Source organism: Sorex fumeus, unplaced genomic scaffold (genome assembly GCF_029834395.1).
Source record: "Sorex fumeus unplaced genomic scaffold, SorFum_2.1 ptg000067l, whole genome shotgun sequence".
NCBI classification, from domain to species: Eukaryota; Metazoa; Chordata; class Mammalia; order Eulipotyphla; family Soricidae; genus Sorex; species Sorex fumeus.
Genome location: NW_026606124.1, coordinates 5,234,503 through 5,249,684, shown reverse-complemented (window position 1 = coordinate 5,249,684; position 15,182 = coordinate 5,234,503). Strand labels below are relative to the sequence as shown.

At 39.8% G+C, this 15,182-nt stretch overlaps 1 protein-coding gene across 1 annotated transcript in view; it reads left to right on the top strand.

Annotated features, from left to right (window-relative positions):
* The window catches only part of THSD4 (thrombospondin type 1 domain containing 4), a 624,572-nt gene that overhangs the window by 519,412 nt on the left and 89,978 nt on the right, over positions 1 to 15,182 (top strand). The window contains exon 8 of the mRNA XM_056128738.1: positions 3,652 to 3,856. Coding sequence (XP_055984713.1) covers positions 3,652 to 3,856 — 205 coding nt within the window. The remainder of the gene's footprint in view (positions 1 to 3,651; positions 3,857 to 15,182) is intronic.

Below are 15,182 nucleotides of genomic sequence, written 5' to 3'. Positions count from 1 at the left end.
CAGTAGAATGAAGGTACTATTTATGGGGGCTCCTCTTTATGGTAACCCTTACCATTTCCTTAGTGCTGGAAACATTTCCAAATTCCTCTAAGTGAAAAAGAGATGATCTGTGAGAAGTAACAGAACATATTATAGAAACAGGGAGAGATCAGAGAGGTTTCAGAATAATGAGATTTGCTTGAGTGTAAATGGGTCCAACAATAGATGAAAGAGTTGAAAACACCGTATGAAGAGAATGATAACAAAACCCAGGGAGTTTTTTTAGCAGCATGGTCAAGTCCCCTCCATGTTTTCCTCATTTGATGCTCCCACAGATGGGGAAATTGAGGTGCCTTCCCTGATCTGAAGGGAGAAGGAATGGACTGTAGTGAGAAGGGGAAGAGAATGAGATGTTGCTAGACAGGTTAGAAGCGAAAAAAGCTGGTAGACCAGCTTTTCTGACCATCTTCTCTACTCATGACCAGAGTGGCAGTATCTCCTTAATTCAATTAGAATCTTGCTTTGGCAATGTGGAGTCTCTTTTCCAAGAGTTCTACTAATGATGGAATATTTTTTGTTTGCATGTTTCAAAACAAGAGAAACTGCTAGCTAGGAGTAGAGGGAATATAAGTTACACATGAAAAACATTTTTCTTATTTTTCTGCTATAATATACATGGGGACGAGGTAAGGAGTATTCAAGGTGGGGAGAAGTACTTAGCAAGTGTGGCATGTTTTGAAAGGCTAATTGGATGTGGATGGACATATTTTGATGATGTTCTGTGATTGTCAGAAATAATGTCTTACGGAAAAGCTATTGGTGAAGAGAGACCAGTTATTATTGGTGGACTAATGTGCACTCAGTAATATGGAAGTAGTAATGCAGGCAGAGTGCTTGCAGAAAGGTGTCACTCAACATGAAGTGGGAGGGGAAAGAATGAACGCCTTTTGATTTTCCTCTGTCTGTAGGCCCTGACCCACATGAACAGACCCAGGATTGTTTTACACAGTCAATAGAGGACTTTGAATGGTTGCTGACTACTTCCCCCTGAGATGTGGTCGGATGATTGCTCTTAGAATTCAAGAACCAAAACAGGCCTGCACACCAGAAAACATGTGCCCCACGTTTTTTAGGGAAAAAAAAAATTCTAATTTCAAGTAACTTTCCTTGTTTACACAAACCAGTGAAATAGTCACATCATTCTGCTGCTACTTCCTTATCCAAACTACAATCTACTCATCCTTATCTTCCCTTGGAAATGTCACATTATTCTGTGCTCACTCCAGGTGCCCTGATTTTGCAGTCAGAAAGTCTGATGGTCAGTCCAATGGAACAAACTTGAGTATAAAAGGGTTCAATTGAGCTCATTCCAGTCTGTTCTGAGACTGACTTGCCACAAGGGAAATATGGATTGGATTGGTGAAGAGAAAGCAAAAAGATCTTGGGGTGAATTATGAAAGAAATGAAGGAAAGCCCAAGTTCCCTGAAGTTCCTCATTAGTTCCTTGGTTGATGAGGTTTGCCGGTGCAAAGAGCACCCTTTTATTTCAACGAACATCATCTGTATTTGCTGATATACTGAGCCTTGATTCTCTGCTCCTTTCTATCCCAGGGAAAGTGTTTTAGGGGAGTCAAGTTCTGCTACTAAGAGCCTTAGTGACTAGATCTCCAACGGCTTTATCTCATTTCTTGAGAAATCAAGTCTAAGCACACTCCTTTGGGGGACTACTTGACTAAGTAATTTGCCATCTACCCTTTAGAACAGAAAATTCAAGAAGAAAAAACTGTAGGTGCAGGGGTCCAATGTTAGGGACTTATCATGACTGCAAAGGATTCTCTCTATGAAGCCCCCTGCCCAAATACTATATTGGATTAAATTATTTGAATTTCTTTATTTACGTAGTTTAAAATCATATTACAATCAATCATCACAAATTGATTTTTATTGATTTATTTTCTGAGAATTCCATTTGTCATTTCTTTAAGTTATGTTTGTGCAAATAAGATAAAATTAATTTGTTCTATGCCTGCCTCGAGTGCAGGCTGAGGGGTAGGAGGGACCCTGGGGAAATTGGCAGTGGTACTGGTGTTGGAACATTGTATGCCTGAAAAAAACTATATTATGAACAACTTTGAAAATCATGGATTCTTAATAAAAACTAGAAGAAAAAAATAATTTAAAAAAATAAATCCTTCCCATTGAGCCTCTCTGTTCTCAGAATCCAACAGGAAAAGGGGTTTGCAGATAGCTGTTCAACTCGTGCAAATAACTTACCAGTTCCCATATTTTCCCTGGTTCTTTGCCCTGCTTCCTTTTTTTCCTGATCATTGGCCATCACAAAATTCACTCTTTTATTTATTGTTTACATCTGTCATTGGTTCCATGCATCACTAAAAATGTTTATTTCAGGGACTGGAGAGATAGTAAAGCAGGCAAGGCATTTGTCCTCTATGCAGAAGACATAGGTTCAATCCCTGGCATCCTATATGGCCCCCTGAACCCCACCAGGAGTGATCCCTGAGCACGGAGCCAGGAGTAAGCCCTGAGCACTGCAAATGTAGCCCAAAAAGAAAAAATTCACTTCACTCAGAACTTAGAAAAGAAGCTTTGCCCAATGGCTGCAAAGATATCCTTGAATATCAAGAATGAGCTGGTCATTAACGGCCATGATCCAGAGACTCCCAAGTAAATCTCCCCGAAGAGAGCAGCACAGAACAATATGCCTCAGAGATACCTCCAGACTCCTAAGTCACCATCCTGTAAAAAAAAATAATAATTAATTAAATTACCTCAGCTGTATAACAGCATTTAAAAGTTTAGAATTTCTGGTCTGCGTGGTCACATTCACGGCCACATGACGTCTCATAGTCTATAGTACTGATATACAAGAGTAGCACACCATATTTGATGAGGTGTAAAATAGAAGGCAACCCATCCCGGGAGAAAAAAATACATACATGTAGATATATAGATAGATATGCTCACAAACCTAAACTTTAACATGTTAGTGTTCTCTTATACTAGGGCTTAATAAAAGGGCTGGAGCGATAGCACAGCGGGTAGGGCGTTTGCCTTGCACACAGCCAACATGGCCGACCCGAGTTCGATTCCTCCGCCCCTCTCGGAGAGCCCGGCAAGCTACCGAGAGTATTCGATATGCCAGACACAGTAACAACAAAGTCTCCAATGGAGACGTTACTGGGCCCGCTCAAGCAAATCGATGATCAACGGGAGGGCCTTTACTTACTTACTTTACTTAATGGCTACAGGATGAAATATAACAATCTTCACACACTTTCCTCTAAGGAAAGTTTTGGGATCATTTTTACTGTATTATTCATAACAAGGAATACAAAATAAATTATTTAGGTCCTGCTTTTGGGGCAGGGTTTGGAGGTCATATTTCAATGGAAACTACCATTTGAAATATGGTGGTAGTTAGGTGTAATGGTGGTGTGATTGGTGCTGGAATATTAAATGTAACAAATTTTTGTGAACAGCTTTATAAAAACAAAATAATTTTTTTTTAAATTAAAAAGAATGAGCTGGTTGGGGACAGAAGGAGGTTTGTTGAAATCCCTACCCCCAACAAACCTTTGTCAACCCTTCCTTCCCCCTCCCTCATGCTCCTGCCATAACTGCAACCATCTTTTGTTTTCCATCTCTTTGCAGAGCATTGGCTGTGATGACTACCTGGGGTCTGACAAGGTCGTGGACAAATGTGGAGTGTGTGGAGGTGATAACACTGGCTGCCAGGTTGTATCGGGTGTGTTTAAGCATGCCCTCACCAGCCTGGGCTACCACCGTGTTGTTGAGATTCCACAAGGAGCTACAAAAATCAACATAACCGAGATGCACAAGAGCAACAACTACTTGGGTAAGCTCAGTCTTTTTCCATAGAAAACCATTTGCTGTTACCTGGTCTTCTGGGGTCGTGGAACAAGCACAGTCATGTCCAAAGGTCCTGGGACACTAGGACACAGAAGAGGTGCCACTTGGAAGGTGCCACTGGGACACTAGTACACAGACAAGGTGCCAGCCAGTACCCCACTTGAACGAGAAGTTTGCATGGAGAAAGTCTAAAAAAATCCTTCTTGCAAGTAAACATTTACTATCTGCATGTTTCAATCGTCTTTGCTCCGTCAAGGTGATAAAAATCTGTAATTTGGGGAACAGATAAGCTTCTTGTAGTGTCAGGAGACTCAGCTATGTTTGTTCTGTTGAGTTTAGGTGACAAGTTTAAGGTTGAGTTTGATGATCCTTCCTGGACTTTTACTTCCTGGGAGACGCAAGCAAAACCAGCTTTCACTTCCCTCTGGTTCATCTCCCCAGAACAGTATGTGTGTGCCCTCTGAACCTTGCAGAAGGTTCAGTGATCATTTTAGATGACCTCTCATCAATCTTATGAAGCCATTTTCAAGCCATTTTCCTAGAAAAGGACATCTTTGTTCATTTTTATTTCCTTCTAGGTTTCTGATCTGATTACATTTTATGTGAAGCGAATATCGTAGAGATTAATGTTTGCTAATTCATTGGTGCAAAATCAGTTAACACAATAAGAAACCACTTTCTTTAAAGTCACTTTTTTGTTTTGTTTTCTTCCCATTTGGGAGCCATGCCCAGCTGTACCTACTGCTGGCTCTGTGCTCAGGGAACATTCCTGGTGATGCCTGGGGACCGTAGGTGGTGCCAGGAACCGAACTTGGGTTGGCTACATACAAAGCAAACACCTTACCCACTATCTTATCTCTCTGTCCCCGTGATAGATATTCAGTTTATTTTTAATTGTCTATTTTACAGCTTAATTGCATAGACTGTGTTCCAGAAAACATTCTTAATGCTTTGATGTATTAAATCATTGAATCCTCTCAATATCCCTAAAGGATTGAAGCTCTTCCCAATCCCATTTTGCAGGTAAAAATATAGACATCGAGAGATTATCAATTTGGCCAACTTCCTGGAGCTGGGATTTAATCCCAGGCAGCCTATTGCAAACCTACTTCTTGTAAGAGATTATAACCAAGAATGGTTAGAACTTGAGTTCTGGCAAACCCTTAGCTGTGCAGCAGTCAATGGCCACAAAAGTTAAAAGTTTGTGGCTTTTGCAAATGTTATAAATCAGGATCACCCCCCAGAAGATAACTCCTAATTCAGCAACCTTTTGTCATAGTCATCTGAGGCCAAAATTATCTTCCCTTAGTTTTCTTGGCTGGAAGCAGAAGGGATGGCAGACAGAACTGTGAGGACAACCTAATTAAAATGGAAAGCTGTTTCATTTGTGCTGGAAAATCCACGAGCCATCTAAGTGGCACTCAGCCTAGTTTCCCCATAAGTTGTCTGCTATTTTTAGTAGTAAAAATTCATCTCTGTGCATTTGTTCTTTTATTATTTTGGGGGGAGGGGCTAATATTAAGAGATCACATCTCCATAAACATTCTGCCTCCCACAATGGAAAATGTTCTTTTTGGAATTATTTGAAGTATGATTGCATTCAACTGCACCAAAAAAATCATGCCACTTTTTATGAAGTGTTGTTTTTAGTAAATTTTCCCCTGGCTAGCAAAAATCATATTCAGGAAGCACTTTTCATATGTTGCCCAATGAAGATATAAAGAGACAATCTGGAAGAATATTTACTAGATATCTAAAACTTTTCTCAGAACTCCACGTTTCCATCTGGAGTGTGGGAATAAGAATCATGACTTTTTAAATATTTGTGAGTCAAAAAGTAACAGTATTTAGAATCCTGCAAAGGTCCTGTCTTTAGTCATTGACAAAGGTCCTTCCCTTTCTTTTGTCTGAGAGAATTTGTTAGGATTTTTTTTATGGAGTAAAATATTCTTCTTCCCTTTAAAACAAACAAACAAAAAAAGACAAAGAGGTGACAGAATGCCCAAAATCAATGGGAAGCTGATGCCAAGGATCAACTTCCTATAACTTCCTATATCTTTGCAGCAGGTGAAGTGTGTGAGAAATCCAGAGTCCAGGGCAGTATTTCATGATGCCACCACCAGACCAGGGGGAGCAGAAGGAAGAGAAGGCCTTGCAGAGTTTGGGGAGAAAGCCAGCTCAGCACTTCCTGATGCTTATTGTTTCTCCAAACAATGCTGGAGAAACCATGGCATTGAATGGTGCCCTGGTTTCAGAACTTTACTGTAGGTTCAAAAGCAATGAAATTCTGCAGACTCCAGCACCACTTTTCTGTGTTTTTTTTTTAATCAGTTTGCATTCTCCAAGATACAGACTGCTTGGTGTCTCATAGATTCCTCTTCTTTACTTTTCACTGGATAAGACTTCTGAATCCCTGTATTTGTGGTAGACTAAATAGTCTCTTTTGCACATGAGTTATTCTGACTTCTGCTCTTTGGAAATAAAAAGTTAAAGTTAATTTTATTTAAAAGATTGACATTTTATATTACTTGTGTCTTCCTTAATATTAAGATGTTATGAAATTATTTTAGCTGAAATCTCAAAGTTTGGCATAGGATAGTCTGCTCAGCTTACTAATATCATTAAGTAACAGTCAAGAAACCAGACATAAAAGCATAGCGAGCAAAAATTGACTCTAAAGGACATTTTCTACCTGCCAACATTTCATATTATCGATACCCTTAAACTTGGAAGAGAGTTCTTAAGTCTATACAATGTTTAAAATAAACTGGCAATACTTTTACCTTTAAGCATATTTCCTTAAAATTTTTTAAGCAATCATAATAATGGCCAGAAGTTTTAAAGCCAAATACCTTGGTCATCATAATTTGCCAACTTTCATTCCTTGAGGAACTTTCTATCTGAAAAAAAAATTCTGGAAATAAAGAAAAATATTTAAATACTATGATAATCCCATGTTTTATATGCATTGTCAAGAATTTATGCATAGACAAAATAGCAAAAAGATGAAATTCCTTCTTTGTGTCAACCTCATGTTTGATCCACTGCCTTTTGGGGCTTGAAGCGTTGGGCCATGCCTGGAAATGCTCAGGGGCCATTCCTGACTCTGTACCCAAGTACACAGGGGACCATGATGTGCTTGAGGTCAAACCAGGGTTGGCTATAGGCAAGAAAGATACCTTAACCCTTTACTACCTCTTCGCTCATTGGCCACTGCTTTCAATTGCAAAGACAGAGATCAGTAAGCACTCACTTTCCAGTGTGTGCATAGTGGTTCTTTGTGGAAAGCCAAATAAGATTGTGTTTTCTAAACTTTACATTGTTGCACTTACACTTTACCGTTTGCTTTATACATCTTGATATATATAACTAATTTATTACTTTTCCACGAATCGATTATAATAGAATTTAAGCTGTTCCCTATGGAAGGTCGTTTAGATTGTCTCCAGTTTTCTAATATTACAAATAATACTTTAGATTATTTTATCCAAGATGCCACGCTGAAGGCCAGAGAGATAGTGTAAAGTACCTGCCTTGTATGAAGTTGACCCCCATTCAGTCCCTGGCACTGCATCTGGGGTTGCTTCTGAGCACAAAGCTGGGTGTAGACCCTAAACTCCAACAGTTATGACCCAACACCATCCCCAACCACAGCTTTCCTAAAAAGAGAAAAAAAAAGAATCAAGATGGCAGATTTGACACAGAGGCAGGGTGGGATGGGGAGGATGGGGGCTGGGAGGGATGCTAGGACCCGTGGTGGTGGAGGACGGCCACTGGTGGAGGGATGGGTACTTGATAAAAAAAAAAAAAAGATGGCAGATTTGAGTACATTCCTTCTTCCCAAGATTGCATCTAAATGACACTAAGGTAAGAAGAAAACTGCTGGGAGAACACACATGCACAGAGCAGAGAAAATCACAACATCAATAGCTCTGATGAGGCTGTTAAGGGGAGAAGAGAGCTGGAAAGTGGAGAAATGGCACAAAATCCTAGATATTAACAGATTCCCTGCGTAAACATCCATAATGCTGGCTTCAACCTCACCCAATAAATGAGGGAACTATGGTATGTCAGAGAGTTCTTATGCTCCATCTTTTCAGTTTCCATTCTAGAACTAGACTAAGAGTGGGCCATGCACCACACTCTCACCCTTAGAACTTGGCCTGCTAAAAGTTCTGGATAGGTGGGGCTGGAGTGACGGTATACTGGGCAGTGTGCACTTGCTTTGCACTCAACAAATCTGGGTTCGATCTCTGGCACTTCATATGGTCCCCTGAGTACTGCCAGGAGTGATCCCTGAGTGCAGAGCCAGGAACAAGTCCTGAGAACAGCCAGATGTGTGCATACAAAAAAGTTCTGAGTATGTGCAGAGTTGTTGGGCAGTCTTTCCTTTGCTTTTTTCTCAAAGGGAAAATGATATGGAGGAGCAACCAAGAATCACTAGGCGTCTAAAGCCCACAGCATGATAAAAACAAACAAACAAACCAAAACATCACAGGATTAAGGTAAAGGTAAAGGCCCTCCCGTTGATCGTCGATTTGCTCGAGCGGGCCCAGTAACGTCTCCATTGGAGACTTTGTTGTTACTGTGTCTGGCATATCGAATACTCTCGGTAGCTTGCCGGGCTCTCCGAGAGGGGCGGAGGAATCGAACTCGGGTCGGCCATGTTGGCCGCTTATAAGGCGAATGCCCTACCGCTGTGCTATCGCTCCAACCCATCACAGGATTAATGACTAGAAAACAGATCAAGTGTTTGGTGAAGAAGATTTAGGAAAAGGGTTTTTGTTTTGTTTTGTTTTGTTTTGTTTTGTTTTGTTTTTCACAAGTAATGCTTCCATCAATATCTAAGTGCTTTCGTCCTTTTGTACCTATAAGATAGCTCTGTAGGACAGAAGTCTAGAAATGAAGTTTGTGGAATTCTATCACATGGAATTATAAATGTACAGAACTATTCAATTTCCAAAATTGAATAAATCAAAATTCTTCTCCAGTGCAAGTCAGACCCCAAATTAATGAAAGAATCCTTTTCTATATTCTTAACAACACTAATGTTATGCTGTATTAATTTTAATGTATCTTTGAATTCTCATTTTCTGATTACTAGTTTTTGTTATTTCTATCATTAATTTCTGCTTTTTAATTACTTTTAATTTTCTTACTGATCTGAAGAATTCATGTCATAAAAAATAACTATTCATGCTTATATATATGGGCTGGAGTGATAGCACAGCGGGTAGGGCGTTTGCCTTGCAAGTGGCCAACATGGCCGACCCGAGTTTGATTCTTCCACCCCTCTCGCCTGGCACACTACCGACAGTATCTCTCCCACACGGCAAAGCCTGGCAAGATACCCAGGATGTATTCGATATGCCAAACACAGTAACAATTGTCACAATGGAGACATTACTGGACCCACTCAAGCAAATCGATGAACAACGGGAGGACAGTGACAGTGACAGCTTATATGTATATTTGTCTTGTTTTTCAAATCAACTTATGGTATCTAGTAATCTGTGGAGGAAAATGTTCTTTTTGTCAGATTATCAATCATTTATTTTATTTTTTATTTTATTTTATGATTTTCTCTTAAAGAAGACCTACCAACATTAAAAATTTGTTCTCTGGATGTGGCGAGAAAGGGACCCTCCTTCACTGCTGGTGGGAATGCCGAATGGTTCAGCCCTTTTGGAAAAAAGTATGGACGATTCTCAAAAAATTAGAAATTGAGCTCCCATTTGACCCAGCAATACCATTCCTGGGAATATATCCCAGAGAGGCAAAAAGTATAATCAAAGTGACATTTGCATTTGTTTGTTCATTGCAGCACTCTTTATAATAGCCAGAATCTGGAAAAAACCTGAGTGCCCGAGAACAGATGACTGGTTAAAGAAACTTTGGTACATCTACACAATGGAGTACTATGTAGCTGTTAGAAAAGATGAAATCATGAAATTTGCATACAAGTGGCACTACATAAAGTAACAAAATAGGAGACTAACACCCAAAAGTGGCCGAGATTAGTACCAGGAGGCTTGCTCCGTGGCTTGGAGGCCCATGCTAGGGGAAAAGGCAGCTCAGATAGAGAAGGGAGCACCAAATAAAGAATGTTGGGAGGATCCTCCCAGGATGGGAGAAGTATGCTGAAAGTAGACTATAGACCAAACATGACTGCCACTCAATGCCTCTTTTGCAAACCATAACATCCAAAAGGAGAGAGAGAACAAAAGGGAATGCCCTGCCACAGAGGCAGGGTGGGATGGGGAGATGGGGGGTGGGAGGGATACTGGGACCCGTGGTGGTGGAAAATGGGCACTGGTGGAGGGATGGGTATTTGATCATTGTGTAATTGAAACCCAAGCACAAAAATTTGTAAGTCTACAACTGTACCTCATGGTGTTTCACTAATAAAAATTTTAAAAATAAGTAGGACATTTAAGGACAATATTACTGCATTGAACTTCACTTTTGGAATCCTCAAATAGACTTTATATAGAATAAAAGGGTCTGACTATGAAAAAAATTCTTCTCATGTTTCCAAGGAGAATGCTTATTTCATATAAATAAACTATTGCACATGCTTGCTATTCCTTTGTGTCAGCTTGCTCTTAATTTCTCTCAGACTGCTGAATTGTAACCTGTGTGTTGAGACTTTTTCTGACCATCTGATTACTTCATTTCTATTTGATCTTATTAATTTTATCTGTAACACCCTTAATTTATACTCCTTTTATTTTTTAAACTAATAATCAAAATACCTGCTAGCTTTAATGCCTCTTTTAATATGTAAGCTACTTGAAGGGGGCCAGGACATTTCCTTCTTTCACTTCTCATTTGCTTTGTCTTCAGAATTTAGAAGAGTGATGAATTCAGAGGAAAAAAACTAAATTATTTCCTTAATTAGATAATTAAATCAGATATGCAATTGTGTAGATTTTAGAGAAGTAATTTTGATATTATTACACTAACCTCATTAGAAAAGATTATCACATTACCAAATGTAAGTAATGCAGTTATAAATTTAAAATTGATCATGAAATTTTCTATCTTTGAAGAACAGATGGCTGGTCCAAAAAATGTATTAGATTCAACTTCTGTAAAATCATTAAAAATTAAAAAGAAAAGTCATAGAGAATGTTTGTGTAGTCCATTGTGTATATAGACATCTTCATTATCGAGTCATCTATTTTTTAAATTTAATCACTATGAGATAGAGCATTACAAAGCTGCTCATGATTGGGTTTTAGTCATACAGTGTTCCAACATCCATCCCTCCACAAGTGGACATTTCCCAGCACCAATGTCCCCAGTTTCCCTCCCACTACCAGCCTGCCTCTATAACAGACACCCCTCTCTCTCTCTCTCTCTCTCTCTTCTCTGTCTATCCTTTTGGGCATTATTATTTGCAGTACAGATACTGAAAGGCTATCATGTATATCCCTTTTCCTACATTCAACACTCAGTTCTTGTCTAGAGTGATGAGACAACTGAATAAAGAAACTATGGTGCATCTACACAGTGGAATATTCACAACTGTTAGGGAAAATGAAGTTATGAAATTTTCCTATAAATGGACATGGAGAATATCGTGCTGAGTTAAATGAGTCAGAAGGAGAGGGACCAAAATAGAATATTGAGTCATCTATTGTCATCTATTGATGGACACTTAGGTTGTTTTCATACCTGGGCTATTGTGAAATGTTCCTCAGTGAACATAGAAGTGTATATCATCTTTTGTTGGGTAACATTGCTTTGTCCTTCAAGAAGCTTAGGTTTTATCTGGTTACACCCACCTCAGTGCTCCTGAAGCACTTCCACTTCCATTGTGTTTATCTGTAAACAGTCTTCCCTATGCTCTCCCACCCAGTTAATCAGCTTTCCCCTTAATCAGACTTTGTTAATTTGTAAGATCAGTTTCCCAGAAATCTATGATTTTATATGTATGAGTGAAATATTGCCTTTCTCCTCTCCTTATGCCTTATGAACAGTTTACTTTAAAGTAATATCCTTTTTGTATAGATACAGAAAGACCGTTAACATTATGCTTTGTAACTTAGGATTTGATTGGCCTTGAATATTATTCACTCCTGGGCATCTGCTTTCTCGACTTAAGCCTCAGTTGCCCTTAGTTCCTAACACCCCAAAAGCAGGGTCCCGACGAGGGACTGAATGGACCCAGGGCAAGCAGTGAGCTACCCTGGCAGCGAAATGGGCCAGGCCAAAGTGCCACGATTCTTAACTATAAGTCAAGAGTTTGATCATAGACAAATGCTGTCATGATCCAAAGGTAACGACAAGACTAGGATCCTGCTAGGGGTGGGAAAGACTATCTGGCCTGAGCACCGCAGTCTGAGATCAAGATGGCCCTAGGAGAGCAATTCTATAAGTTTAAGATATTTCTTACTGTATCCATACAAAATGATTTATATAATATTTTATATGCTTGTTGGACAAGGAGAGGAGAGGCACGCCCATGGAATTCTGCTCTAGGGTGGGTCCTCCTGCTAAGGAAGGATCTGTCCTAGGAGCGGTCTTCCCTGAGGCTAAGATTTCTACCCCGGTTCATCTCCACCCCTATTGATTGTGACCACACCTATGTGTAATTGTTTCCCCCAATTCCTCAGGAGAGAGGATTTAACTGTACTGTAGGAGTGAGACAGGGGCAGGAGAAGGAAGAAGAGAGTTCAGAGAGGAGCAGGAGAAGGAAGAAGAGAGTTCAGAGAGGATGAAGGGGAATGGAGAAGGAGAATGAAGTAGCTGGGGGAGGAAGAATGGGGGAGAGATAGAGAGACAAGGGGAGAAGAAGAAAGAATCAGAATAAACTACGACTAATACCAACCAGCCTGGCCCTCGTTCCTTCCCCCGCCTGACCGTCGCCATCGACCTCTCCGGGGTGGTAGAAGGGTGAGACTACCAAACGCGGGTGGTGGGAGAGATAGAGCCGCCACCGTGTGGGTGCCGTGCCCCCCAAAGTTGTGTGAGTTTACACAATCTTTTAGAATTTTTATTCTTAAGACAGAAATGGAATTACAGGATCATATGGTAGATTCATTTTAAATTTTTTTGAGGCAGTTCTCTACTGTTTTACATAGAAGGCTACAATAATTTAAATTCCCATCAACAGTGCACAAAACTGCATTTTTTCTCCATACCTTCACCAATACTTTTTTTACTTTTAAATACCTTTTTATTTTTTTTTTAATTTTTATTAGTGAAACACCATGAGGTACAGTTGTAGACTTACAAATTTTTGTGCTTGGGTTTCAGTTATACAATGATTGAGTACCCATCCCTCCACCAGTGCCCATTCTCCACTAACATTGATCCCAGTATTCCTCCCACCCTCCATTCCCCCCATCCCAACACTTTTTTTTTAAAAAAATTTTTGGGTCACAATCTGCGATGGTCAGGGGTTACTCCTGGCTCTGCACTCAGGAATCACTCCTGGCGGTGCTCGGGGGGCCATATGGGACGCTGGGAATCAAACCCGGGTTGGCCACATGCAAAGCAAACGCCCTACCTACTGTGCTATCGCTCCAGCCCCCGCCTTCACCAACACTTTTTGTTTCTGACCTATTATGATACAGGCCATTCTCACAATTGGTATATTATTGTGCTTTATAGTTACTTTAACAGTGTGTGATGATGAGTGTTTTCTCTCGTTCCTGTTGGCTGTTTGTATGTCTTCATTGGAGAAGCATCTATTCAGATCTATCTTTTGTTCATTTTTTATAAAGCTTTTGTATTTGGGCCATGGCGGGGGGAGGGTGGAAACTAAACTGTAAATATTTATTAACTTCATCTGGTATGATTCATTATTTAATTCTTTATCCTTGTTGACTGTCTGTCTGATTAATCTGTCCATTGATGTGGAGTATTGAAGACCCCTAATAGTATTTAATGGCCATCAATGTCTGTTGTTAGAGCCATTAATAGTCACTTCATCTATTTGATGCTCCTCCATTTGGTACATAGTTCTGTGTCTTCTTGACGAGCTGATCCTTTATCATTATACAATACTCACTTCCTGTCTTTTCAGTTAGAAATGTATTTTACCTGATGAAAGTATAGCTGTCTTGTCTCTTGTAGGTGCCATTTGCTTATAGGATTATTTTCAATCTTGAACCTATGATTATCTTTTCCTCTAGAAAGCAGAAAATTGGATTTTTTTTTTTAATCTGCCCATATACTTTGATGATTTCAGGCCACCTGATGTTTAGGGAAATTGTTGATATTTATTTCTGCTTTACTCTTTGGGTTTTTTTTTTGGGGGGGGGTTGCAATTTGTCTCTGTCTTGTTCTTTTTTTTATTTCATTCTCTTATAAATTAAGAACTATTTTTTGGATTATACCTTTAGCCCATTTTTCTTGTTCATTTCATCCATATATTTTTATTTTGAGATTACCATGAACATTACATAAGAGTATATGCTTAGGGTGGAATGGGGGGATGGGGGGTGGGAGGTATACTGGGATCCGTGGTGGTGGGAAATGGGCACTGATGGAGGGATGGGTATTTGATCATTGTATAATTGAAACCCAAGCACAAAAATTTTAAGTCTACAACTGTACCTCATGGTGTTCACTAATAAAAATTTAAAAAATTAAGCAAAAAAAGAGTATATGCTTATAATCTATACGCTCAATAGATAATACAACTTAATTTCAAGTTTATTCTAATTTTTATTTATTTATTTTTATATAAATTTATTTATTGAGTCACCGTGAGAACAGTTACAAAGCTTTCGGGTTTAAGTCTTGGTCATACAATAATGAAACACCTGTCCCTTCACCAGTGCACATTTTCCACCACCAAAAACCCCAGTATATCCCCCATCTCACACCCTCCCCCTACCTATGTGGCAGATGATTTCTACATTACTCTCACTCTCTACTTTGATTACATTCAATATTTTGACCCACCATTATTATTTGGGGTTTTCCTACAACACTCAGACCTGCCGAAAAGGCAGCATTAGAGAATTTGTTTTCTACTGCTGATTATGAATAGCATATGATGACGTGCGGCCCCTATTGCGGCCATGCAATTTTGGAACTGTGAAATTTTAATCATTAAAACTGCAGGGATTTCTGCCAAAAGCCACTGGGTTCTGAGATTCCTTTGCATGTCTCCTGGATTATGGCCATTAAGCAGCTTAATCAGTAGCTGGAAGAGCCATTCGTGGACTGTGACTCGGGGTCTTGTTGGGGTGGGGGAGGACAAGGACCGGCTCCACCCCCATCCCATTAGGCCCCACATACCTTGTCACTGCTAGCCCATACCTGACTGTCCAATGGCCTCTGGAAGATGGCGG